The sequence below is a fragment of the Nelumbo lutea genome, chromosome 5 (genome assembly GCF_056320005.1).
Source record: "Nelumbo lutea isolate HS-2025 chromosome 5, American lotus-T2T, whole genome shotgun sequence".
NCBI classification, from domain to species: Eukaryota; Viridiplantae; Streptophyta; class Magnoliopsida; order Proteales; family Nelumbonaceae; genus Nelumbo; species Nelumbo lutea.
Window position 1 is genome coordinate 42,116,375 of NC_142688.1, and position 24,946 is coordinate 42,141,320.

The following is a 24,946-nucleotide window of genomic DNA, read 5'->3' on the forward strand; positions in this document are numbered from 1 at the left end:
GGAAGCTCGACACGTCAAAGCCGAGCATGACACAAACCCCAATTCCGAAATATGGATCCAACTCCAAATCTTGGTGCACCTTGGCCGAGCATCACCACAACACTTGGTGCACCTTGGCCGAGTATCACCACAACACCAAAGCTCGACTACCATTTGGAACCAAAGTTGTTCCTTGGCCCCAATAGGACGAACTCGGACGCTTAGTATGACACTTTGGCCCTCCACCAAGCTACACAACTGTGCAACATTTCAGGGAATGGTTCAGATTCCAAAGTCAGAGCTTTTAGAGTTATGCAGCCAACAATGGGAAGATTGCTCGACCATTCCCTATATTGCCTGGTTCTCAAGATTGCGACATTCACCGAGGAACACCAAAAGGTCCAGAAGCCCATCTAGACAACAACTTGAAGTTCTTCAGTCAAAGAACGAATTGGACTACTTAATTCCTCAACTTCAAAACTAGGGGAGTGGTGTTCAGGTCCTGGCTGAACTGGTCCTGCGAGACATGTGGCCGACTAACTATCGCCCTGCCACATCATCCTAGCTTGGCCATGTTGGCCTAGCTATACTATTATTGTGGCCCCCGTTTTATCCTTCCATCCATGTCAACTACACGTCATGCGGATGAGCACAATTATGGATAAGGAGGAGTAAGGAAAGATGACTCCACTAGGGAATGGGACTCTATCCCGAGTACCTCCAGCTAGGATACGGATCTTTGGGCATAAAAAGGTACTCCATGCTCGAGGTAAGGGATCCTACTTTTGGGACCAGCACTACTACTTTGGTTGGACCAACATCCTCATAGCTCGGCCCGATCACCTACCACATCTTACTAACTTGAGCGTTAGATTACTTACTTGGAGATAATTCCTTGGGCCTCTGACTTCTTTCTTGATCACAGGTCTTAAAGCGTAGCCTTGTCTTTGTAGCTCGGCCTCACCCTATCAACAAGGACTACCTGGTTCTTCTCCTTAGTTCATACACCACTTCGGATTGAGCAACTTTAAAAGCCATACTCACTGTGGACCAGAACTAGAAAGAAAGCTGCACAGTTAGAATAAAGATAATCTCTCTCTCACAGCTCACAATCTCATAATTTATAAAATATATAGAGGCTCGTCCAAGATGCTAATGACATATGAATGCGTGATGTGAAATGTAGTTTGATGACAACCACTACCGGCCATTAGGTAGGATTCTACCTAAACTTTTGTTTCTTTTTTTCTTTGTTACCAATGAAAATATCTTCTTTTTTTTCTTTGGTTAAAAAAATTTCACTCCACAAGCAAGAAAACAACAGAGTAAAGACGAGAAACCCCTAAAAAAGAAATTACTTACCAATACTACTAACTACTTTGGCTCAGTTCGAAAAGAGTACAAATACAATTGTGTAGTGTAAATACATACAAAATAGAAGATTTTGTACCCTACATGTATATTTGTGTTTGTACTCTTTTCAAACTGAGCTTTAGGCTGCTTTTGGTTGGAACACAAAATTGTTTGCATTAGTATAAAAATGCATAGGAGTGCAAATAAAATTAATGAATATTTTGATTTAATTTTGTTTTGCGCTTTACTTTATTCTATTTCACATCTTATTTTACTTTATTTGAACTACAATCAAAGAAAATAAGGTAAAATTTGGCACAAAAATAAATCAAAATTTTCACCCAAATCATTTGCACTGCTATAACTTTGCATCAATACAAATTTATATTGCAACCAAACACAACCTTAGCAACAGAAATAAAATTAATCAACTAAAACAATTTATGAAATAGGACAAAGGGCATGCGTCTAACCACTCATCTGAAGAGACCAAACCCCACTCGGCAAGGAGATGAGAAAGCCTATTCAAGTCTCGTTTAACAATCACAAAACCAATCCATGAATTTTGATAATTGGCTACCACGTTTATGATTCCAGCTGTGGTCAGAAACTTTTTAGATATCATATCTTTTCCATATCATAGTTTTATAGAACAGATAAATTTCTTCGTTTGATAAATCCCCTTTTAATGAAGGTCAAAGGAAGTGAAAAGGTAAGATGTAATTTTGAGTTCCATCCTGCCTATATTATTACGTTGATTCAACATGCTCATTTTAATGAAGGTCAAAGGAAGTGAAAAGGTAAGATGTAAGCCTATTAGATAAGAAAAAAATAATCAAAACAATAAACAAGAAAGTGAGCACACATAGGATTTTTAACGTGGAAAACTTATAAAAACTTAATGGAAAAAAACGCAGAACACTAGTCTCTAGAAAACTTACACTCTCTTTAAAACGGGGGATTAAATTGAAATGGAAAAAAACGCAGAACACTAGTTTGAAATATTTGAATTGATTTGAATGGTTTAAATTCAATTCATCACCATTTAATGTTCATTGAAATGGGGGCATTAAATTGACATATCGGTGATCATTTTGTTGACATGATTAAGGTAATTAAGTCATTTAATTGAAGTTAATTTCAATCCCTAACTGTACTTGGAACCAAATGCCACTTGGCACATGGTTGGGCCTATACATAAAAGGAAATCCAATTGATTAATTGTAACATTCCTTCTTAACTTAAAATAAATTGGATGCCATTGAGAGCCGATAATTCAATTTAAATGCTCTTCTCTAGATTGAAATGGCAATTGAATCAATCTCCCTTAATTAAGGGGCCATGTTTAGCTAATTGGGAAATCATTTGTGAAGAGGCCACTTGTCAGTTAGGTGTAATAACACCTCTTGGGTAATGTGGTTGGTCAAGATCCAACCAGAATTTCTTCCCCCCTCTTTTTGTTTATTATTTATTATCTTGAATTCATGTTGGGCTCAATGGGATGGAAGGTTTTAGTGGGACCTAATGTATGGGCCCTCTATCGTATTAGCCCAAGGTGTTGGAGCCCAACATTATTTGAAGAAAATAAATAATAAACAAAAGAGGGGGGAAGATATTCTGGTTGAATCTTGACCAACCACATTACCCACGAGGTGTTATTACACCTAGCTAACAAATGGCCTCTTCACAAATGATTTTCGAATTAGTTGAATGTGGCCCCTTAATTAAGGGAGATTGATTCATTTGCTATTTTATTATAGAGAAGAGCATTTAAATTGAATTATCGGATCTCAATGGCATCTAATTTAATCCAAGTTAAGAAGGAATGTTACAATTAATCAATTGGATTTCCTTTTATGTATAAGCCCAAACATGTGCCAAGTGGCACTTGGTTCCAAGTACATATAGGGAGTGAAATTAACTTCAATTAAAAGACCTAATTACCTTAATTATGTCAACAAAGTGATCACCGATATGTCAATTTAGTGCCTCCATTTCAATCAACATTAAATGGTGATTAATTGAGTTGAAACCATTCAAATCAATTCAAATCTTTCAAACCAACTCATCATCTATTCGGGATCTTCTATAAATAGAGGCGAAAACAATAGGAAGCACGGATCGTCTTTCTCCCATTCGGCTCTCCCTTTCAACCACTGCTTCCATTCGTCTCTGACTGCTTCCGTTGTTTTTTAAAAAGGAGAGGAAACACATTGCACTAAGATCAAGGGAGAAAGAAGAAAGGCCCCAACTCTTCAACTGCCAAAGCACCAAAATTGCTACAACTTTGTGACACATCAACCTGTGAAATTCCCGTGATTTAAAGGGCTTCTATGAATTCTACAAGCAAGAAAATTGAGCGTGCGTAGATTTTCGTTCACACAAGGTTGGGCATAATTGCTTCTCATAATTGTAAGTCCTAGTCGCAGCTTTGGCTTTTGTCCAAGACAAGAGAATCAGAGGGTTTTGTTTGCCAAGAAAAGGAGAGTTTGTATCCCATTTAAATTTCTGCAAAAAAAATTAAATTCCTTTGAATTTGTCCATATTTATTTTTTTGCTCTAAATTTACACACGAAATTTGTGTCAACAAATTTGTAGCACGCCCAGTGGGAAATCTCTTTCCTTTCATCTCTCAAGTCAACACATCAATTTTGTTTTTGCTAATGGTTTGGAGACATGGCTCCAAAGAAAACCATTTCAAGTGTCATCAGAAATAAGAAAAATGCCATATATAACTCAAGCTCAATTGTATCAAGTGCATTTTTAGCCTCCAACCATGAGAGGCCAACCAAAATGCCAAAAAGGGACTTTCGAGGTTGTCAATGTCAAAGGACACTAATACAAAGGGGGTATCCCCGACGAAAGAGTTCATCATAACAACCTTCTTGGCATTGTACATATTGATGTTTGTTCTATGAGTTTTAGAGCTCTTTGTGGTGCTTTGTACTTTGTTACATTCATTAATGAAGGACTGTCTAGGCTTATGCCCTTAAGTCCAAAGATCAAATGTTGATACCACTTAAACACTTTCACGTTAGTGTTGAACGATAAATCAGTAGAAAAATAGAAGTGTGTTGGTAATGCCAGTGAGCACCAAGGCTCATTTGATAACTATTATAGAGAATATGGTATCAGATTGGAAAAGATTATTCCCAAAATAGAGTAGTAGAAAGGAGGACACACACCATAGTTGAAAGGACTTAAGTGCTAAAAGCCATGAGGACCATAATAGACTTAATAAATCTCTCTTCCTCTATTCTACTAAGAGGAAATTTTGTTAATAGAGTTTGGAGAGGAAGTGACATTTCCTATGAACACCTACAAATCTTTGGCTATAGGGCTTTGGTCTACATTTCTATGGACGAAAGATCGAAGCTAGACAATAAAGGAAAACAATGCAATTTATGGGATATGGACATAAAGAATTTGGCTACAGGATATAAGATCTTGTATATAAGAAAATCATCTGAAATAAGGATGTAATATTCTTTGATGATTAGACCATTGAAGACCATGAGAGTGTAGAAAAGCTAAGATCTGTGCTTAAATCTTGACCCAAGATCTTCATCTGTGGTCTTACATGACGAGTATGAAGATGTGCACACAGATCCTGAATTTACACTTAGAGAGGACTCAAGTGATAGATAATTGGCCGAAGAACAAGCATCTCCTAAACCACCTATTGAACATCCATTAATAAGATCTACCAAACTGCAAAGTCCGTTTAGAATATATCAGAGAACAACACTTAAAACCGTGTAAATCTACCTAAAGGCAATAAAGCACTAAAAAATAAGTGGATGTATAGAGTCAAGGCTAAGAAAGTGATACAAAGACAAGAATAAAGAAAATCTAGGTGATTCTTGCTATATGGTTGTAAGCATGAAATTATAAGTTGAACAGTTAGATGTGAAAACAAATTTTCTGCTAGGAGATTTTGAAGAGGAAATTTATATGGAGCAACCAGAGGAGTTCAAAGACAAGAGTAAAGAAAATCTAGTATGTAGACAAAAGAAGAGTCTTTATGGACTTAATAAAGCCCCAAGATAGTAGGTACAAGAAGTTTGGAACCATTTATAGTAGATCATGGTTTCAGTAAAACTACTTAATACCATTATATTTTTGTGAAGGATTTTTCCGATATAAGCTTACCATTATCTAACTATAGGTCAATGACATGGTGATTGTTGGCCAAGATGTTAAGAAGATTGAAAAGCTAAAGGGAATTAAGCAAACCCTTTGCTATAAAGAATTTGTGATTGGTCAAATAAATTCTAGGCAAGAAACATTGGGCAGCTATGAATTTGATACTCAGATGCCTTTAAGGAATATCCAAAGTTTATTTATGTATTGAAAAATGGTAATTGCTGGATGGCTACATAAATGCAAATATGATTTGGATTCATGGAAATCCACATCTAGATATTTTATTACTTTTTCATGTGGAAGCAGTCTTGTGGTAGTCAAAGCTTCAAAAGTGGATTGCCTTGTCCACCATTGAAACCGATTCATTGCCATCACTAAGACAAGCAAAGACCCATATGGATAAAGAGATCCCAGTAGGAATTTAGACTAAAGCAAGAAAAATATGTTTTTCACTCAGACAGTTAGAGTGTCATCCATCTGAGTAATAACTCTATTTTCCATTCTAGCTAGGTTCAAGCATATTAATATTAGATATCTATAAATCTGTGATGCTTTGGAAGTCAAGCAAGGGGAACTTAAGAAGATTCATACTGGTGAGCATGGTTTTCTGACCATTCGATTCGAACAGCCGGCCCGTTCTGACAAAAAATAAAAGTAATTTTAAAAATTGGGAAACGATTAAAACCGTTCGAATGGTTCAAACGGTTAACCATCCGGTTCAGCAGATTGCTGACCAAAATCAACGGTTAACCAACTGAAACACGACCTAGAAAATCTAGACTGAGATTAAGGCTGGAAACCGTGCTTCCCCAGCAGATCTAAGAAAAGGCTGCAAATCTTCCTCTACCTCATCCTCTTACACTTCTCACACTCCTATTACCTTTCAAGCCACTAGATAGATTTGTAACCTTTACATCATAGAACAAATCCAAGTATCTTCACTTTCTGCTACCTGGGAGGTAATCCAAACTATCGGATGACTAATCCGAGCTATAGTTCAAGGATTCAATCTCATCTTCTGCAACAGAGCTGTCTACTGTGATTGGTTGAATTAGTTCGGTCATGTTGAAACCTTTTGCCTTGAACCACTCACGAACCTGGACGTCTTGCAATTCATCTAATGACACCCCAAGCAAATTTCAGAGGCACATAAACTTCTCAACCTGACTATTGCCTCTCCCGGATGCTGGGGATCCACCCATCAAATCCAAAGAAAGAGTAGGATTTTCCTCCAAAGGATTTAGTTGTGATTGACACTTAGGACTTTCATTTGACATAGGGGAAGATCAGGAAAAAGCCTCACTTTTTGCGGGCCTAAGAATGGGCTTGAATCTGCTCCACACGGTGCATAGTGGAACCAACCTCCTTGCATCACTGACACATGGACTTGGGCCTAATGACGAGTGCAAGCCATTAAGCCTCTTATGGGCCACATCTGAATAACCTGAACTAAGAGGCCCTTTAAAAGATAGGATTCTGTCTGGGCTTGGGCATAAGATGATGGGCCCACTTGACCTCTCAATGCATGCTTGTTCACTGGGATGAAGCAACGATTCAAAATTTGAGTTGCCCACCATCACTGGTGACTTATGCTGGAAGAAGACATATAGAGGAACGGTTGGGAGGGTTGATGGTGATGGGCTATCTAGGATACCAGCGGTTGAGGATACAACCCCTTCCCATCCGCCGGTTGGAACATTGGAGGATCCTCTTCCTTCTTTTGCGATGCCTTCTACGACGTCGTTTAGGACCTCTGTTTTCCATTAAAATAGGTGAAGGTCTTCAGGCACCACTGTTTACCGCTGATGTTGGTCGATCGGAGCAATGATCCCCAACGCCTGAGAATTGAAAAAGCCTCTCCGTGTCGTAGATTACACCTTCTTGTATTAGCCATAGTAATTAGTGTGATGTGTGAACAACAAGGTCATCCTCTGTAAAATAGATGCAGAGCTCATCTTCTTGTCATTATTATCCTTTGGTAGAATCCAGAAAGATTGTAATCCCCCGTTTTAAAGAGAGTGTAAGTTTTCTAGAGACTAGTGTCCTGCGTTTTTTTCCATTAAGTTTTTATAAGTTTTCCACGTTAAAAATCCTATGTGTGCTCACTTTCTTGTTTATTGTTTTGATTATTTTTTTCTTATCTAATAGGCTTACATCTTACCTTTTCACTTCCTTTGACCTTCATTAAAATGAGCATGTTGAATCAACGTAATAATATAGGCAGGATGGAACTCAAAATTACATCTTACCTTTTCACTTCCTTTGACCTTCATTAAAAGGGGATTTATCAAACGAAGAAATTTATCTGTTCTATAAAACTATGATATGGAAAAGATATGATATCTAAAAAGTTTCTGACCACAGCTGGAATCATAAACGTGGTAGCCAATTATCAAAATTCATGGATTGGTTTTGTGATTGTTAAACGAGACTTGAATAGGCTTTCTCATCTCCTTGCCGAGTGGGGTTTGGTCTCTTCAGATGAGTGGTTAGACGCATGCCCTTTGTCCTATTTCATAAATTGTTTTAGTTGATTAATTTTATTTCTGTTGCTAAGGTTGTGTTTGGTTGCAATATAAATTTGTATTGATGCAAAGTTATAGCAGTGCAAATGATTTGGGTGAAAATTTTGATTTATTTTTGTGCCAAATTTTACCTTATTTTCTTTGATTGTAGTTCAAATAAAGTAAAATAAGATGTGAAATAGAATAAAGTAAAGCGCAAAACAAAATTAAATCAAAATATTCATTAATTTTATTTGCACTCCTATGCATTTTTATACTAATGCAAACAATTTTGTGTTCCAACCAAAAGCAGCCTAAGGCTCAGTTTGAAAAGAGTACAAACACAAATATACATGTAGGGTACAAAATCTTCTATTTTGTATGTATTTACACTACACAATTGTATTTGTACTCTTTTCGAACTGAGCCAAAGTAGTTAGTAGTATTGGTAAGTAATTTCTTTTTTAGGGGTTTCTCGTCTTTACTCTGTTGTTTTCTTGCTTGTGGAGTGAAATTTTTTTAACCAAAGAAAAAAAAGAAGATATTTTCATTGGTAACAAAGAAAAAAAGAAACAAAAGTTTAGGTAGAATCCTACCTAATGGCCGGTAGTGGTTGTCATCAAACTACATTTCACATCACGCATTCATATGTCATTAGCATCTTGGACGAGCCTCTATATATTTTATAAATTATGAGATTGTGAGCTGTGAGAGAGAGATTATCTTTATTCTAACTGTGCAGCTTTCTTTCTAGTTCTGGTCCACAGTGAGTATGGCTTTTAAAGTTGCTCAATCCGAAGTGGTGTATGAACTAAGGAGAAGAACCAGGTAGTCCTTGTTGATAGGGTGAGGCCGAGCTACAAAGACAAGGCTACGCTTTAAGACCTGTGATCAAGAAAGAAGTCAGAGGCCCAAGGAATTATCTCCAAGTAAGTAATCTAACGCTCAAGTTAGTAAGATGTGGTAGGTGATCGGGCCGAGCTATGAGGATGTTGGTCCAACCAAAGTAGTAGTGCTGGTCCCAAAAGTAGGATCCCTTACTTCGAGCATGGAGTACTTTTTTATGCCCAAAGATCCGTATCCTGGCTGGAGGTACTCGGGATAGAGTCCCATTCCCTAGTGGAGTCATCTTTCCTTACTCCTCCTTATCCATAATTGTGCTCATCCGCATGACGTGTAGTTGACATGGATGGAAGGATAAAACGGGGGCCACAATAATAGTATAGCTAGGCCAACATGGCCAAGCTAGGATGATGTGGCAGGGCGATAGTTAGGCGGCCACGTGTCTCACAGGACCAGTTCAGCCAGGACCCGAACACCACTCCCCTAGTTTTGAAGTTGAGGAATTAAGTAGTCCAATTCGTTCTTTGACTGAAGAACTTCAAGTTGATGTCTAGATGGGCTTCTGGACCTTTTGGTGTTCTTCGGTGAAGGTCGCAATCTTGAGAACCAGGCAATATAGGGAATGGTCGAGGAATCTTTCCATTGTTGGCTGCATAACTCTAAAAGCTCTGACTTTGGAATCCGAACCATTCCCTAAAATGTTGTACAGTTGTGTAGCTTGGCGGAGGGCCAAAGTGTCAAACTAAGCATCCGAGTTCATCGTATTGGGGCCAAGGAACAACTTTGGTTCCAAATGGAAGTCGAGCTTTGGTGTCGTGGTGATGCTCGGCCAAGGTGCACCAAGATTTGGAGTTGGATCCATATTTCGGAATTGGGGTTTGTGTCATGCTCGGCTTTGACGTGTCGAGCTTCCAAAATTGGGGCTTAGCTCGACCGTATGCTGAGGAAAGGCCTTTTGCTGAAGGTTGGAGTCTGAGCTCTGGAATTGAAGTTGTGATGTTCAGCCACAGGGCACCGAGTTGCGAAGACAGGTTCCTTCGGGTTTGCCGAGCTGTAAAACTAAAGTCATCATGATTCATCCATGCCATGTAAGTCGTTGTCGAGGAGTCTTTCGCTCGTCGACTGCAGAACTTAAATGAGAACCAAAGTTTCGATTCCCAAACCACTACCCCAGTTCTACTGTCGAGGAGGAGAGTCATCGGCCAGACTACGCCATGGCCTTGTAGCCTTAAGCAGCCTATCCGAGGACTTGAGTGGCCAAGCCGAAGGTCTGCGTCAAAGGCTGGACCGGTACTGCGGGTCTCCTTGTCAAAGGTTGGATTGGTATTGTAGTTGAACTGGTGTAATTAATAGGCATAGCTACTGCCTACTTAGGATGCCACATCAGTTTTTGAGGCTTTTCGTCGTACATTATTGGTCCGTCGATTGGTCTTCCAAGGCATTGTTAGAGGTGCTTCATCTGCACCATTGATCTCTTCTCGGTCCATACCCCCGAAGGTTAAAAAAGGAAAGACAACGGATAGCTTGGCAACTAACACGGTAGATAGCTTGGTGGCCTTCACTCCTCCACTCTTTTGAATTGCTCGGTATGTCCTTTTCATCTCATCGGTCCTCTTCCTCTTCTGGGTCCTTCAGTTGTTCCAATTCCAGCTCTTCACATGGTTCGAACTACGAGCCCGAGCTAAGAGATGTTGTGGCTGCCAAAGTTGAGGAGGCTAAGGCTGGTCCCTTCGAGATGGATACAAAGCTTCCTCTATGGGCAGGTCATCGGTTTGGCACCATGCCCTGCATCTTGGCACCAAGGGATATGGCTCGGATCCGAGCTACATATGCTATTCCCATGGAATACCAAATGAGGTGTCCACTTCCCGGGGAGATGGCCATTGATCCTCAACCCAGTGAACTATGCGTTTATGAGCACAGTTTGGAGGTTGGGTTGTGGTTCCTATTGAGCAAAGGGTTCGTCGAGGTGCTAAACTGATACAAGGTGTTGTCAGTGCAGCTGATGCCAAACTCCTTTAGGTTCCTACTCGGACTTATGTCCTACTGTGTTGTCTGTGATGTCGATATGACCTTCGGGATGGTGAACTTTATGCTCCAGCTGAAACACCACCAGCAGGGGTACTATTACTTCTCCACTCGGTGGAACATTTGGTCATTAGTTGGGCCCCTTCCTCCGTGAAGCACTGGAAAGAGTCGTTCTTCTTAGTGTGCATTCCCAAGGGTCCCCCTTTTCCTACCAAGCTGCGGGAGCTGAGGACGACTCTGCTGCAGCCCCAATGGTCAGCACTCACTTGGGAGGAGAGGTTGGCCCTCAACATGATTCAAGAAATTGACGTTATTGCATACACATCCTCGAAGATGTTGATGCTTGTTAGGCTGAGGAGAGGGTGGCTAGTTTGTTTCCTTTACTATTCGTTCATCGAGTTAAATTTATCTTATCTTCCTTTTACTTACATCGGGTATCTTGTGTTGTAGGTACAAGTATGGTTAGCGAGGAATAGATTGTTCACTGAATGAAGGCACTTCAACAAAGACAAGAGCAAGCCGATGTGCAACCAATAGCTTGCCCCAAGATAGGAGAACAGCCACATTCCGTGAATAGGGGGCTCTTCGGCAATAGGGAGTCCAGCAATAGGAGGTTGAGGAGGACAACATTGTCGTGGTTGACCCTATAGGGGTTCGTCGTCCCATAGGCACATCTGTAACTAAGGCAGGCAGTAGCTTGGGTCTACACATGCCGAGGTGGTCGGCTTGTTTGGATGACAATGTGGAGATGCCTGGGGTTCCTGAGTAGTTATTGCGGGGAATCATGATAATGTCAATAGCTTGGGAAACAATCGAGGTCGGCAACGGAGCACTAGAGTGTGCACTACTATGGTCTATGGCCTAGGTCTCCTCTTCTTATTCCTTGTGTTTCATTCTCTTTCATAGTATACTTATCATGTTTGTCTACAAAATGCTTGTTTGGCGATCACGCTAGTTGGTCATCTTAAAGACCTCCAATCATCGTACGAATGGTAACACTCTATGTATCTATGGCAGAAGGCCCAGTTGGCCGAGCTACTAGCTGCTCGGGAGAGATTGGCCACTCTTGAGAGGGAGGTTGCCAAGCTAAAGGTATAGTTGGCCAAGTAGGCCAGCCTCGTCCAGGAGCTGAAGTGAGAGATCGCCAAGCTTAAGGCAGAGAAAGACAGGTTGAGGCAAGAGGCTACTAAGGAGGCAATCAACTAGTACAAGGTGTTAGAGGAGATGCAACTACAGATGGACGAATACACCAAAGCTTCCTTTGCGGCTAGGATCAACCTCTTTTGTCGAATGATCCTTCGCCGCCATCCGGAGTCGGCCGATGAGTCATAGGGCTAGGGTGCTTTCAATCCGGATTATTCGCAAGGATCCACCAAGGGAGCTGATGTTGAGGTCAAAGCCATTAATGGTGTTGCTAACTCTACTGTCGAGGATAGAGCGACTTCCTTCTCTCTCTTTTTTCTATTGTTTTGTTTTTTTGGGGGGCTTGGTATGCCAAGCCTTAAGTGATGTAATGAACAATTTTGAGTTAAATATTTAGTGTTTCTTCTGTCAACCCATATGTTGCTATCCTAATGCCCTTTTCTTTTTCCAGTCGAGGAAAATTTGGCCAGGCTATTATGTGTGTTGGGTTGGGCTATGCCTCGACATCTTATTATACAATATTCTGTTGGCCTTATTGCACCATTTTCTGTTGGCTGGGTAGGTTGTGCCTTGGGTGACCTCTTTGTACTCCTATGATTTTAGTTCGTTGGTTGAGGCATAGCCAACCAAGCAACAACTCAGCATCCCTAGTCTTCTGCCGATCGAGATGTAGTTGTTCAAGGCATAGCTAGATGGGTTATGCCTTGGCATCCCTAGTCTTGTCGTGATCAAGGTGTAGTTGGTCAACGCATAGCCAGCCGAGTTATGCCTCATCATCCCCGCTCTTGTGCCGACCAAGGTGTGGTTACCCGAGATCTTTCATTTTCTGAGTTCTCAACCATGGGACACTCTGTTTCCGATCACATGAGCCTTTGGGGCCCTTCTAGGGCTAGCCATTTCCCAACTAGCTTGGTTATTATGCTGGTAGATGTGCAGAGTTCCTCAACCGCCCTCAGGCGTTGGTGGGCGGGGGCGCTATTCCTCCATGTCTAGGCTTAGTCGTTGTCAGTTGAGTCGGGTAGCTTAGTCAATGATACACTACTGAGCTAGGCGTAATGGGCTCAGCTGTTCGGGGATCGGTGGAGTTAACTCGTTTGGTAGTGCTGCTCAGCTTGTGTATGTACAGTGTGTGTGGTGGGCGTGTGCGCACCTTGGGGTCAGTGGTGGAAATGCCCGACATAGACCCTAGCATTATAGCTCATAAGCTTAATACTAATCCTGTAATTAGGCATGTTAGACAAAAGAAACGCTACTTAGCCCCAGAGTGATGGAGGGCAGTTGACGAGGAGGTCAGGAAGCTCCTTGTAGTCGATTTTATCAAGGAAGTCCATTACCCAAGCTAGGTGGCCAACCCCGTTCTGGTGAAAAAGGCTAACAGTAAATGGCGCATGTGCGTCGACTACATTGACCTGAACCGAGCCTGACCAAAGGACTGCTTCACACTTCCAAGGATCGACTGTCTGCTACAAGGTCATGCCCTTTGGGCTAAAAAATGACGGGGCAACCTTTCAAAGACTTATAAACAAATTGTTTGAGCCATTGATTGGCCAAAAAGTAGAGTGTTATGTAGACGACATGGTCATCAAAACCCAGTTTTCATCTGACTTAATACAAAGACTTGCATTTAGTTTTTGAAATTCTGCGTATATTTAATATGAAGTTTAACCTGAAAAAGTGTGTCTTTGGTGTCAACTCGGGTAAATTCCTGGGATACATTGTTAACCAGCGCGGCATTGAAGCCAACCCGGATAAAGTAAAGACCATCTTAGACATGAGACCACCCTGAAAAATGAAGGAGGTTCAGAGGCTGAATGGCCGAATAGCCGCTCTGAGTCGCTTCATGTCCAAGTCAGCAGACCTTGCCTACCTTTCTTTAAGGCAATTAAAAGCAAAGGGTTTGAATGGACCCCAGATTGTTAGCTCGCGTTTGACGAGCTCAAAAAGTACCTCGCTAGCATACCAATCTTAACCCGGCCCGAAGAGGGCGATGTTTTAGAGTTGTACCTCTCGACAAGTGATGAAGAGGTCAGCTCGGTACTAATAAAAGAGGTAGATCGGGTCCAACGACCTATCTACTATGTTAGTAAGGAGTTGTAGGGAGCAAAGACAAGTTATCTAGAGATAGAAAAGATGGCCTACGCACTAGTTATTGCAGCCCGAAAGCTCCGGCCATACTTCCAAGCTCATACTGTTATCGCCCTCACCAACAAACCTCTGAGGCAAGTTCTACTCAAGCCCGAGGTCTTTGGTCGATTGATGAAGTGAGCCATTGAGCTCAGCGAGTACGACCTCCAATACAAGTCATGAACTTCTATTAAGGCCCAAGCCTTAGCGGACTTCATCGTGGAGTGCACTTTCAGCTTCAAAGTCCTTAGGCCGGTTGAGCACGAGGCCCCCAGTTCGGGCGAGCTCAGAGCTCCCAATCTGGTTGAGTCCGAGCACTGTGAGGTAGCAACTAGTGCGGCATCTCTCCTAGTTAGGCCAAGCGCGAACTGGGATGAGGAGCCCTGGATCCTTCACGTAGATGGCTCCTTGAACCAGACTCGAACTCAGTATCTACAGAAGTGGAAGCTCGGTCAGGACGCGATCTCTTCGCCTTACGGTTTTGGTTGCTGGGCTGGAGGCGGCGTGCATCAACACCAGACATGATGGCTGCCAAAAAACCACAAGGTATTAGTCTAGTAAAAAAAAATTACAAGGCACTACGCGACCTAAAAGGCAACCTACCCAGGCTCAGGCCAGCATGTGTGAGCTTTTCTTTGGTCAAGTAGTCCAACCAATGGAAGCCAATTGCTGCCCAGGACTGCAGCATTTTTCTAACTTCGGGGTCCAACTCAACCCCTGAATCCTAGACGGTGGCCCTCCAATGAGTTGGGAAGGGCCACCCTTCGGGGTTATGGACTACGAAATAGTCCTGCTTCTAGGTCGGGATCCTATTCAGCAGCTCGTATAAGAGCTTGAAGTCACGGCGGGGAGAAAAATAGTAGGAACGCCTTTTCTGGAGGCACTTCGGGAGAAGCATTCTTGATGCAGAGGATGGTGGAGAGGATGTCAAGGTTGAGGGGAAGACAGTACTCGTAAAACAGAGAAATAGTCCCAAATACGTATTGGATGGAGTTGGGGTGAAGCTAGTCAATCATGACGTTGAAATGATTCAAAGCCTCTACTATTAGAGGATGCAGAGGAAGACGTAGGCTAGCCACAAACTGTTCTCGAAAAATCACTATCTTGTTGGGACCATGCTCCCAGGGAAAGTTACTAGAAGGGAGACTGTAGATGAGGTTGCGGGAAGGTTAAAATGAAGAACTAAAGACCTAAGTCTCTCCATCGACATGGAGGAGGGACCGATGCGGTCGGGCTCCCTGCCCCTAGAAGTGGAAGTCGTCTCACCGGAGGCCTCCCAAGCCTCCGGGGCCTGCCCCCAAGATCCCCCTGAGCTCGAGGGAGTGTCATCCTGGTTACCGTCTCGGGAATAGATGTGGTACGGATATCCAAACATATTGACAATATGATAAGACTCCCTAGAAAAGAAGAGACGGTGTGAATGAGAGAAGAGCTCGGGTAGCTAGATGGATACGCGACCTCAGAATCCAAAGACGAGGCAAGTTAGCGTAAAAGAAAATGAGGCCTGGGGCCCTCCTATTTATAGCCATTGTGCCCTCAAACCGACAGCTCGGATTGAGACAGATCTGACGATTCATAGTCAAGCTGACCGCACATCCTCTAAAACCGAAATGTGACTAGCTGCACATCTTCCATGATTGAGGTAATGACGGTTGCACGACTTCTGGAGTTAAGAGCCGCTTTGGTGCATTTCTCGTTATTCAAAAGGTCAGAAATCCCTTGACTTCTGCATGCACATTTAATGTGAGTAGTCAATCAAGTTTGAACTTCGATCAAATCCACCCGTCACACTTCATGAACTCCTCACGCTAAGGTAGCACCCTTAGCTCGAGGAGTGGGGTGCAATTGATGGAAGGTGATTTGAGCCGACCCCTTGAGACGATGACACGTAGACACAACTCAGCACGAGTAACAGCTTAGCACCACAGCCTGACTGCGACTAAGTAACGAGCCCGCAGGACAGCTCGCTACATCATAGTTCGCTATAGGAGGAGCTCGCTATAGTAACAACTCATCCGATTGGGTCGTACCCTACAATGGTTACCTGCACAGCCTTGGCAGATAACGACTACAACAGAGGCCTAGTGGCGGTTACGCAGAGTAGTAGCACGACAATGCTGAAGAGGAGATCAAGAATCCCATTGGAATTCGACGCAGAGGTGGCGACTCATCTCTCTGCATCTCTCTGCGATCGTGTCAAATGATAGTACAGCTCACGGCTCTGGCTGCAGAGCGAGATGGTGTACTGGATCTCCGATGCGAATTCGAAGGTCCAAGTATCAGAAGATGTGGTGTCTGATGTGTGAGTGCACCGAGAAGATGTGGTAAAATAGGTATTGTAAAAAGATGATCATCTCTTTTACTTATTCCGTTTTGGTCATTGTGGAATACTAAAAGATGCTAGGTCATGGAGACACCATCATCAAGGCCCAAAGAACACAAGGTCAGGAGGGTGAGGCTGGCTTGCAAGGTTAGAGAGAAAACCACAAGACCAAATACTATGTGAGGCCGAGGTCCAAGGTTTGAGGAGCTACAAGGCAGAGATGTTAGAACCATCATATGAGGAGCCATAGAGGTACCTATTCAAAAAGATTAATGAGATAGTGAGGTTGCAAATCCCATAGGGCTACAAGGTCATAAATCTCACAAGGCTGCATGGCATTCATCCTACAAGGCTTTGAAGTCGTGGATCCTATAGGGTTGAAAATGACAAACTCAACCTCCTTATGAGGGAAAACTCAACAAATAATACTATTGTCAACCCATTTTAGGGTCATTTAGTAAGACACCCCTTATATTTTAACTGATCAAGTCTGATCCAGTCCAATGTGAGTCCATTATAAATAAATCAGGTCCAATCCAATCTAATGAATATTTTGGTCCAATCTGGTCCAGTCCAATGCGAGTCCATTATATATAAATCAGGTCCAATCCAATCTAATGAATATTTTGGATCATTTTGGACTGGTCCAATTAAAGTCTGGGCCATTTAATAACCTGTTCAAATTTGTTTTAATTATCCAAATTTGCTCAATTTACACTTAAATTCTTATCGTTTATCAATGGATCAGATATTGGCTCAATCCAACCCAATCTAATATAAATTCATTATGGATGGACCATGTCCAACCCATTCCAATAAATACTTTGGACCATTAAATCTGGACTGATCTAATTCATATATGTTATTGGTCTATCCAATCCATCCAAATTGATTTTGGTTTGGATGGGTCCAATCCAAAACTGGTCCATTGACGCCCCTAATCATGGGGACTCAGGAGATAGCAGGAAATAGGAACTTTGTGATCATAGACTTGCTTTAGGAACGAGAGAATATATGTCCAGTGTTTTTGGAATTTGGAAAAGATTATACCAGATTGAAGCATGTGTTTTTGGAAAATAAAATATGCACACCATAAAGATCAAACTGCATTTCATTCTTATTCGGATGCATAATTTAAAAAAGTCAGAAACAAGTTCGAAGGTAAAAAAGAAAAAAAAAGGAACTAATTATTTGTGGAACTCCATAACCCAAGTATGGTAAGCATTGCAAACAATTTCACAACCAGCAAAGCCCGAGTCTATTGCCAAGGCCTCAAACTCCTTTTGCGTCCTCTCTTTTCCTCCAGGGCCATGAGTTAGCATGACTAAATCATATGTGAAGGCGATATTAGAGCGGTAACTAGCTTCTGGAGCCATTGGAAGAATTGATTCAACAATGATCACTTTTCCTAACTTTGGTAGGGCTTTCCAACAGTTTCTCAAAATCTTTAAGCAGTCTTCATCATTCCAGTCATGAAGTATCCACTACAAAAATCACAAAAATTAAAAAATATATATATATATATATATATTTGGAGACATTAAATCACAAAAGAACATATCCAGTCTATGTTTTATCACTTCCTTGATTTAAGGACTAATAGACATTATGACTTTCTTGATTTGTAAACTTTATTTGCTTTAAATGACTTGATACTACAAAGAGATTCATGGTGAATGCAATTCTCTTCTAGATATCGTGGGACATATCCATTCTACTCCTTTCAAGAACTAAAAGAACTAACCTTCATAAAAATGGCTTCTCCTTTGGGGACATATTCAAACATATCTCCTCCAACATGTTTCACACCTGCCCCATGGTTACAAATACTTTCTGAGTTTCTGTTAGCTGTTAGAAATTAAAGGAAGTAGAAAAGCTGGGTTTTTTCTACTAATAATTATCAAGCCAAGCCAAATAAAATTCTTACCAGGGTAGGATGGTGCTGCTTCTATCACATGAAGCAAATCAAAATTGATACCTTTGATTTGAGGATACCTAGATGTAATAATTTTTAGTGCGGTTCCATTCCCACCTCCCACGTCAACCACCTCTTTAAGACCTTCAAATCCCTTGTATGTGTCAAGAATCTTCTTCAAGACTATTGTGGTGTGACCTGACATTCCTTTATTAAAGAATTCGTTATACCTAGAATCTTTCTCACAGTACTGAAATAAGGTCATTCCATGTACCTTATGGAAAGGAATTCCACCTTCCAATATAACATCTCTCAGCTGGTACCTGCAAGCAGCGATAAAGTTCAGATAGAATGTAGTGTTTTTTTTTTTTCTCCAGGAAATACAGAATGCATGTCACATAAGGAGTGATGGTGGTGGTGGAATATTTTGTCCAAATCAGAGATCATAGCTCGGCAAGTAAGATCATACCAGCTATCAATGAGCGACTTGTCCTGATGCAGTAGAAGCAGGGGTCGAAGAGACACTCCGTCCTGGCTGTTGGTGAAAAATTTGCAGACATGAGCCAAGCCATAACGCCTTTCCACTTGGTCATTGTCCCGTTTGACGAGAGAGCATTTAAGAACAGAGTAGCTCGTCAGTAGAGACAAGAGACGGTCGAGCATGGATGCTGCATCTGGGTTTTCAGTGTGAAGGTGCAAGGCAATCTCTGAAGCCGAGAGGTACGCATCAGGGCCAGCTCTAGATATGATCTCGAACACATCTAGTTCTGTAGTGACTTTCAAGGCCATAGGAAGCACTGAAGCACTTGCCAATTGCATGGCCGCCAATATACAGTTTTCTTCTTCTTTCTCTTCATTTGGGGTTTCAAAGTGATTACTGAGGATTAAAGCCATACTCACTGTATAGCAGAACTAGAAAGAAAGCTACACAGTTAGAATAAAGATAATCCCTCTCTCACGGCTCACAATCTCACCGTTTATGAAATATATAGAGGCTCGTCCATGATGCTAATGACATGTGATGTGAATTATTGATGTGATTTGTAGTTTGATGGCAACCAGGTATGCTTCTACCTATACTTTTGTTTCTTTTTTTTCTTTCTTAGCAACGAAAATATCTTCTTTTTTTTCTTCTTTGGTTAACAGAATTTCACTACACAAGTAAAAAAACAATAAAGCAAATACAAGAAACACCAAAAAAATGAGTGGTTAGACGCATGCCCTTTGTCCTATTTCATAAATTGTTGATAATTATTTTTTCTGTTCCTAAGGTTGTGTTTGGTTGCAAAATAAATTTGTATTGATGCAAAGTTATAGCAGTGCAAATGATTTGGGTGAAAATTTTGATTTATTTTTGTGCCAAATTTTACCTTATTTTCTTTGATTGTAGTTCAAATAAAGTAAAATAAGATGTGAAACAGAATAAAGTAAAGCGCAAAACAAAATTAAATCAAAATATGCATTAACTTTATGTGCACTCCTATGAATTTTTATACTAATGCAAACAATTTTGTGTTGCAACCAAAAGCAGCCTAAAGCTTTTGGTTTCTCGTCTTTGCTCGGTTGTTTCCTTGCTTGTGGAGTAAAATTTTTTTAACCAAAGAAAAAAAAAGAAGATATTTTCGTTGGTAACAAAGAAAAAAAATAAACAAAAGTTTAGGTAGAAGCCTACCTAATGGTCGGTAGTGGTTGTCATCAAACTACATTTCTCATCACGCATTCATATGTCATTAGCATCATGGACGAGCCTCTATATATTTCAGAAATTATGAGATTGTGAGCCGTGAGAGAGAGATTATCTTTACTCTAACTGTGCAGCTTTCTTTCAAGTTCTGGTCTATAGTGAATATGCGTTTATGAGCACAGTTTGGAGGTTGGGTTGTGGTTCCTATTGAGCAAAGGGTTCGTCGAGGTGCTAAACTGATACAAGGTGTTGTCAGTGCAGCTGATGCTAAACTCTTTCAGATTCCTGCTCGGACTTATGTCCTACTGTGTCGTCTGTGATGCCGATATGACCCTGGGGATGGTGAACTTTATGCTCCAGCTGAAACACCACTAGCAAGGGTACTATTACTTCTCCACTCGGTGGAACATTTGGTCATTAGTTGGGCCCCTTCCTCCATGAAGCACTAGAAAGAGTCGTTCTTCTTCGTGTGCATTCCGAAGTTTCCCCCTTTTCCTACCAAGCTGCGGGAGCTGAGGACAACTCTGCTGTAGCCCCAATGGTCAGCGCTCACTTGGGAGGAGAGGTTGGCCCTCAACATGATTCAAGAAATCGACGTTATCGCATACACATCTTCGAAGACGTTGATGCTCATTGGGCTGAGGAGAGGGTGGCTAGTCTGCTTCCTTTACTATTCGTTCATCGAGTTAAATTTATCTTATCTTCCTTTTACTTACATCGGGTATCTTGTGTTGTAGGTACAAGTATGGTAAGCGAGGAATAGATTGTTCACCGAATGAAGGCACTTCGACAAAGACAGGAGCAAGCCAGTGTGAAACCAAAAGCTTGCCCCAAGATAGGAGAATGGCCACATTCCGCGAACAGGGGGCTCTTCGGCAATAGAGAGTCCAGCAATAGGAGGTTGAGGAGGAGAACATTGTCGTGATCAACCCTAAAGGGGTTCGTCGTCCCATAGGCGCATTAGTAACTAAGGCAGGCAGTAGCTCAGGTCTGCACAAGCCGAGGTGGTCGGCTTGTTTAGATGACAATGTGGAGATGCCTGGGGTTCCCGAGCAGTTATTGCGGGGAATCATGACAATGTCAATAGCTTGGGAACCAATCGAGGTCGGAAATGGAGCACTAGAGTGTGCGCTACTATGGTCTATGGCCTAGGTAGGTCTCCTCTTCTTATTCCTTGTGTTTCATTCTCTTTCTTGGTATACTTATCATGTTCATCTACAAAATGCTTGTGCGGCAATCGTGCTAGTTGGTCATCTTAGAGACCTCCAATCAACGTAGGAATGGTAACACTTTGAGTATCTATGGCAGAAGGCCCAGTTGGCCAAGCTATTGACTGCTAGAGAGAGATTGGCCGCTCTTGAGAGGGAGGTTGCCAAGATAAAGGTATAGTTGGCCAAGTAGGCCAGCCTTGTCCAAGAGCTGAGGTGAAAGATCGCCAAGCTTAAGGCAGAGAAAGACAGGTTGAGGCAAGAGGCTACTAAGGAGGCAATCAACCGGTACAAGGTGTTAGAGGAGATGCAACTACAGATGGACGAATACACCAAAGCTTCCTTTGCGGCTAGGATCAACCTCTTTTGTCGAATGATCCTTCGCCACCATCCGGAGTTGGCCGATGAGTCACAGGGCTAGGGTGCTTTCAATCCGGATTATTCGCAAGGATCCACCAAGGGAGCTGATGTTGAGGTCAAAGCCATTAATATTGTTGCTAACTCTACTGCCGAGGATTGAGCGACTTCCTTCTCTCTCTTTTTCTATTGTTTTGTTTTTTTTGGGGGGGCTTGGTATGCCAAGCCTTAAGTGATGTAATGAACAATTTTGGGGGGGCTTGCTATGCCTCGGCATCTTATTATACAGTATTCAGTTGGCCTTATTGCACCATTTTCTGTTGGCTGGGTAGGTTGTGCCTTGGGTGACCTCTTCGTACTCCTATGATTTTAGTCGTTGGTTGAGGCATAGCCAACCAGGCAACAACTCAGCATCCCTAGTCTTGTGCCGACCGAGATGTAGTTAGCCAAGGCATAGCTAGATGGGTTATGCCTTGGCATCCCTAGTCTTGTCGTGATCGAGGTGTAGTTGGTCGAGGCATAGCCAGCCGAGTTATGCCTCAGCTTCCCCGCTCTTGTGCTGACCAAGGTGTAGTTACCCGAGATCTTTCATTTTCCGAGCTCTCAACCATGGGACACTTAGTTTCCGATCTCATGAGCCTTTGGGGCCCTTCTAGGGCTAGCCGTTTCCCAACTAGCTTGGTTATTAAGCTGGCGGATGTGCGAGTTCCTCGACCGCCCTCAGGCCTTGGTGGGCGGGGGCGCTATTCCTCCATGTCTAGGCTTAGTCGTTGTCAGCTGAGTCGGGTAGCTTAGTCAATGATACACTACTGAGCTAGGCGTAATGGGCTCAGCTGTTCGGGGATCGGTGGAGTTAACTCGTTTGGTAGTGCTGCTCAGCTTGTGTATGTACAGTGTGTGTGGTGGGCGTGTGCGCACCTTGGGGTCAGAGCTGTAGCTTAAAAGGAAGGAAACTTTTATTACTTGCAAGTTTACTGGTAGTACATCTTGAGATTTCCCGAGTTCCAACTCCTTAATATTAGTCGGCCATCTAGGTCTTCGAGCCTATAGGTGCTTGGGCCCAAGACCTTGGTGACTCTATATGGCCCTTCCCAATTCAGTCTGAGCTTTCCTTCTCTGGCGCGGGTACTATGACTTTGTAGAGGATGAGGTTGCCATCCTCTACTATTGTGCTACTATCTTGACATATGCTCAGACCCGGGCTTCCTCAATCAGGTCTAACTCTGCGAGAAGGCCCTCATCGTTCTGGTCTCCATCGAAGAGCTCTGCCTAGAGGGTTGGAGAACCAATCTCTACGGAAACCATAGCCTCGGGCCCGTAGGTCAGGCTAAAGAGGGTCTCACCGGTGACTGCCCCACGGAGTAGTCATGTATGCCCAAAGTATGCTCGACAGTTCCTTAGCCCACCTCCCCTTGGCCTGGTCTAGCCAAGTCTTCAGGCCGTGCAACAAGGTTTGGTTGGTCAACTCGGTCTACCCTTTGCTCTGGGGTCAGTGTACAGTCGTGGTCTGATGGTCAATCTTTAGGTCGAAGCAGAGGGCTTCAAACTTTCGATTAGTGAACTATGTCCCATTATCTGTGATGAGGATGTGTGGAATACTAAATTAGTAGACAATACTTTTCTAGAAAAGTTTCAGGCATTATGCACAGTAATGCGTGCTAGAGCTTCAACTTCTACTCATTTGGCAAAGTAATCCACCGCCACTAGGAGGAACTTCTTTTGAGCAATCACAATGGGAAAGGAGCCGACGATGTTCATCCCCCATTGCACAAACGGCTATGGGCTAGTGATTCGCTTCAGGGGGACTGCAGGCTTGTGGTGGAGATTGGAGTGTCGCCAGTAACTGTTGCATCTCCAAACCAATTGGGCCACATCCTGTTTCATCGTCGGCCAAAAATAACCTTGCTAGAGTGCCTTGTGTGCTAGCGTGTGTGCACCAAGATGGTCTCCGCAAATTCCTTTATGGATTTCCTTGAGGATGTAGTCTACCTCAGATTGGGAGAGGCATTCCAGGTAGGGGAGAGTATGTGACCGGCGGTAGAGTAGACCCTATATAAGGCAATACCGGGCTGATGTGTGTTGGAGTATCTTTGCTTCTATCCAATCTTCTGGAAGTGTGCCTTTACGAAGGTACTATGTTATAGGGTCCATCCAGGATGGGTCATGCTGTACCGGGAGGACGAGGAGAGTTGTCTACGTGATGCTCGGCTAGGCTAGGGTGTCCAACCATCCTGATTTGCTAAGGTTGGTTCTTAGGGAGCTGGCCAACTTGGATAGTGCATCGGCTCTTATGTTCTCAGGTCGAGGAATCTACTGGATGTTGAAGTGCTCAAGTCGGCGCATGAGCTCCTGCACCTCCTGTAGGTAACTTACCATCGTGGACATTATCATCTCAAATTGTCTATGGATCTGGTTGACTACCAAATGAGAGTCATTGAAGGCTTCTATTCTTTGAGCTCCCAGGTCTAGGTAGAGGCATAGCCCAGTGATCAAAACCTCATACTCAGCCTCATTGTTGGATGCTTTAAGCTCGAATCTGAGGGCACGCTCTAACACTTTGTCATCGGGGCAAAGGAGAATAAGATTGGATCTATTGCCTTGGTGATTGGGTGAGTCGTCCATGTGTAGGGTCCATATAAAGAACGGCGGGGCAGGATACTTGGTGGTGAACATGCATTCGACAATGAAGTTAGGTAGGAACTGAACTTTGATCGCAGGCCAGGGTGCATACTCGATGTCAAACTCACTGAACTCCATGCTCCATAATTAAGCGGCCATATGCTTCTAGTCTTTGGAGGACTTACCTAAGCTGTTGTTGGTGAGCATTCAAATAGTGTGGGCCTAAAAGTATGGTCTGAGCTTTCTGGACGAGGTGACCAAAGCCAAAGCTATTTTCTCCAAGTTAGAGTACCGAGTTTCTGTGCCACCAAGGATTCCATTGGTATAGTAAATCGGCTTCTATACCCGGTCTTCCTCTTTGACTAGTACTAAGCTGACGACCTCATCCCCGGCTGAGAGGTAAAGCAATAGCTCATCCCCTGGGCTCGGCTTGGTGAAGAGAGGCGGTGAACTTAGGTACCACTTTAGTTCTGGAAAGGGTTCACATTCCTTAGTCCATTAGAAGTCCTTCGATCGTTTGAGAGCTTTGGAGAATGGCAGACACCGGTCTACAGATTTGGACATGAACCTGCTAAAGGCGAATATTCTACCTGTGAGCCATTGTACATCTCTGTGGGTTCAAGGGGATTGCATGTTGAGGATGGCCTGTATTTTCTTTGGGTTTGCCTCAATACCCCTTTGTGTCACCCTGAACCCAAGGAATTTACCCGAGCCAACCTT

The 24,946-nt window shown here is 42.6% G+C and overlaps 1 protein-coding gene across 1 annotated transcript; it reads right to left on the reverse strand.

Moving 5' to 3' along the window:
- Nucleotides 1–17,527: 17,527 nt before the first annotated feature.
- On the reverse strand, nucleotides 17,528–19,331 carry LOC148851978 (caffeic acid 3-O-methyltransferase 1-like). Its single transcript, XM_088946279.1, has 4 exons — nucleotides 18,828–19,331; nucleotides 18,371–18,681; nucleotides 18,188–18,252; nucleotides 17,528–17,927 (listed from the first exon to the last, which is right to left on the reverse strand). The coding sequence occupies exons 1-4, from the start codon at nucleotides 19,250–19,252 to the stop codon at nucleotides 17,631–17,633; spliced, it is 1,098 nt and encodes a 365-aa protein (XP_088802405.1). The 5' UTR covers nucleotides 19,253–19,331; the 3' UTR covers nucleotides 17,528–17,630.
- Nucleotides 19,332–24,946: the final 5,615 nt, after the last annotated feature.

What these genes read in the sequence shown, in the direction of transcription:
- LOC148851978 (XM_088946279.1), bottom strand. Translation starts at nt 19,252, where the DNA reads ATGGCTTTAATCCTCAGTAATCACTTTGAAACCCCAAATGAAGAGAAA. An exon ending in AGCAGCACCATCCTACCCTG is followed by an intron (nt 18,253 to 18,370) that starts GTAAGAATTTTA and finishes ACCATGGGGCAG; the next exon opens with GTGTGAAACATGTTGGAGGA. An exon ending in GAGAAGCCATTTTTATGAAG is followed by an intron (nt 17,928 to 18,187) that starts GTTAGTTCTTTT and finishes TGATTTTTGTAG; the next exon opens with TGGATACTTCATGACTGGAA.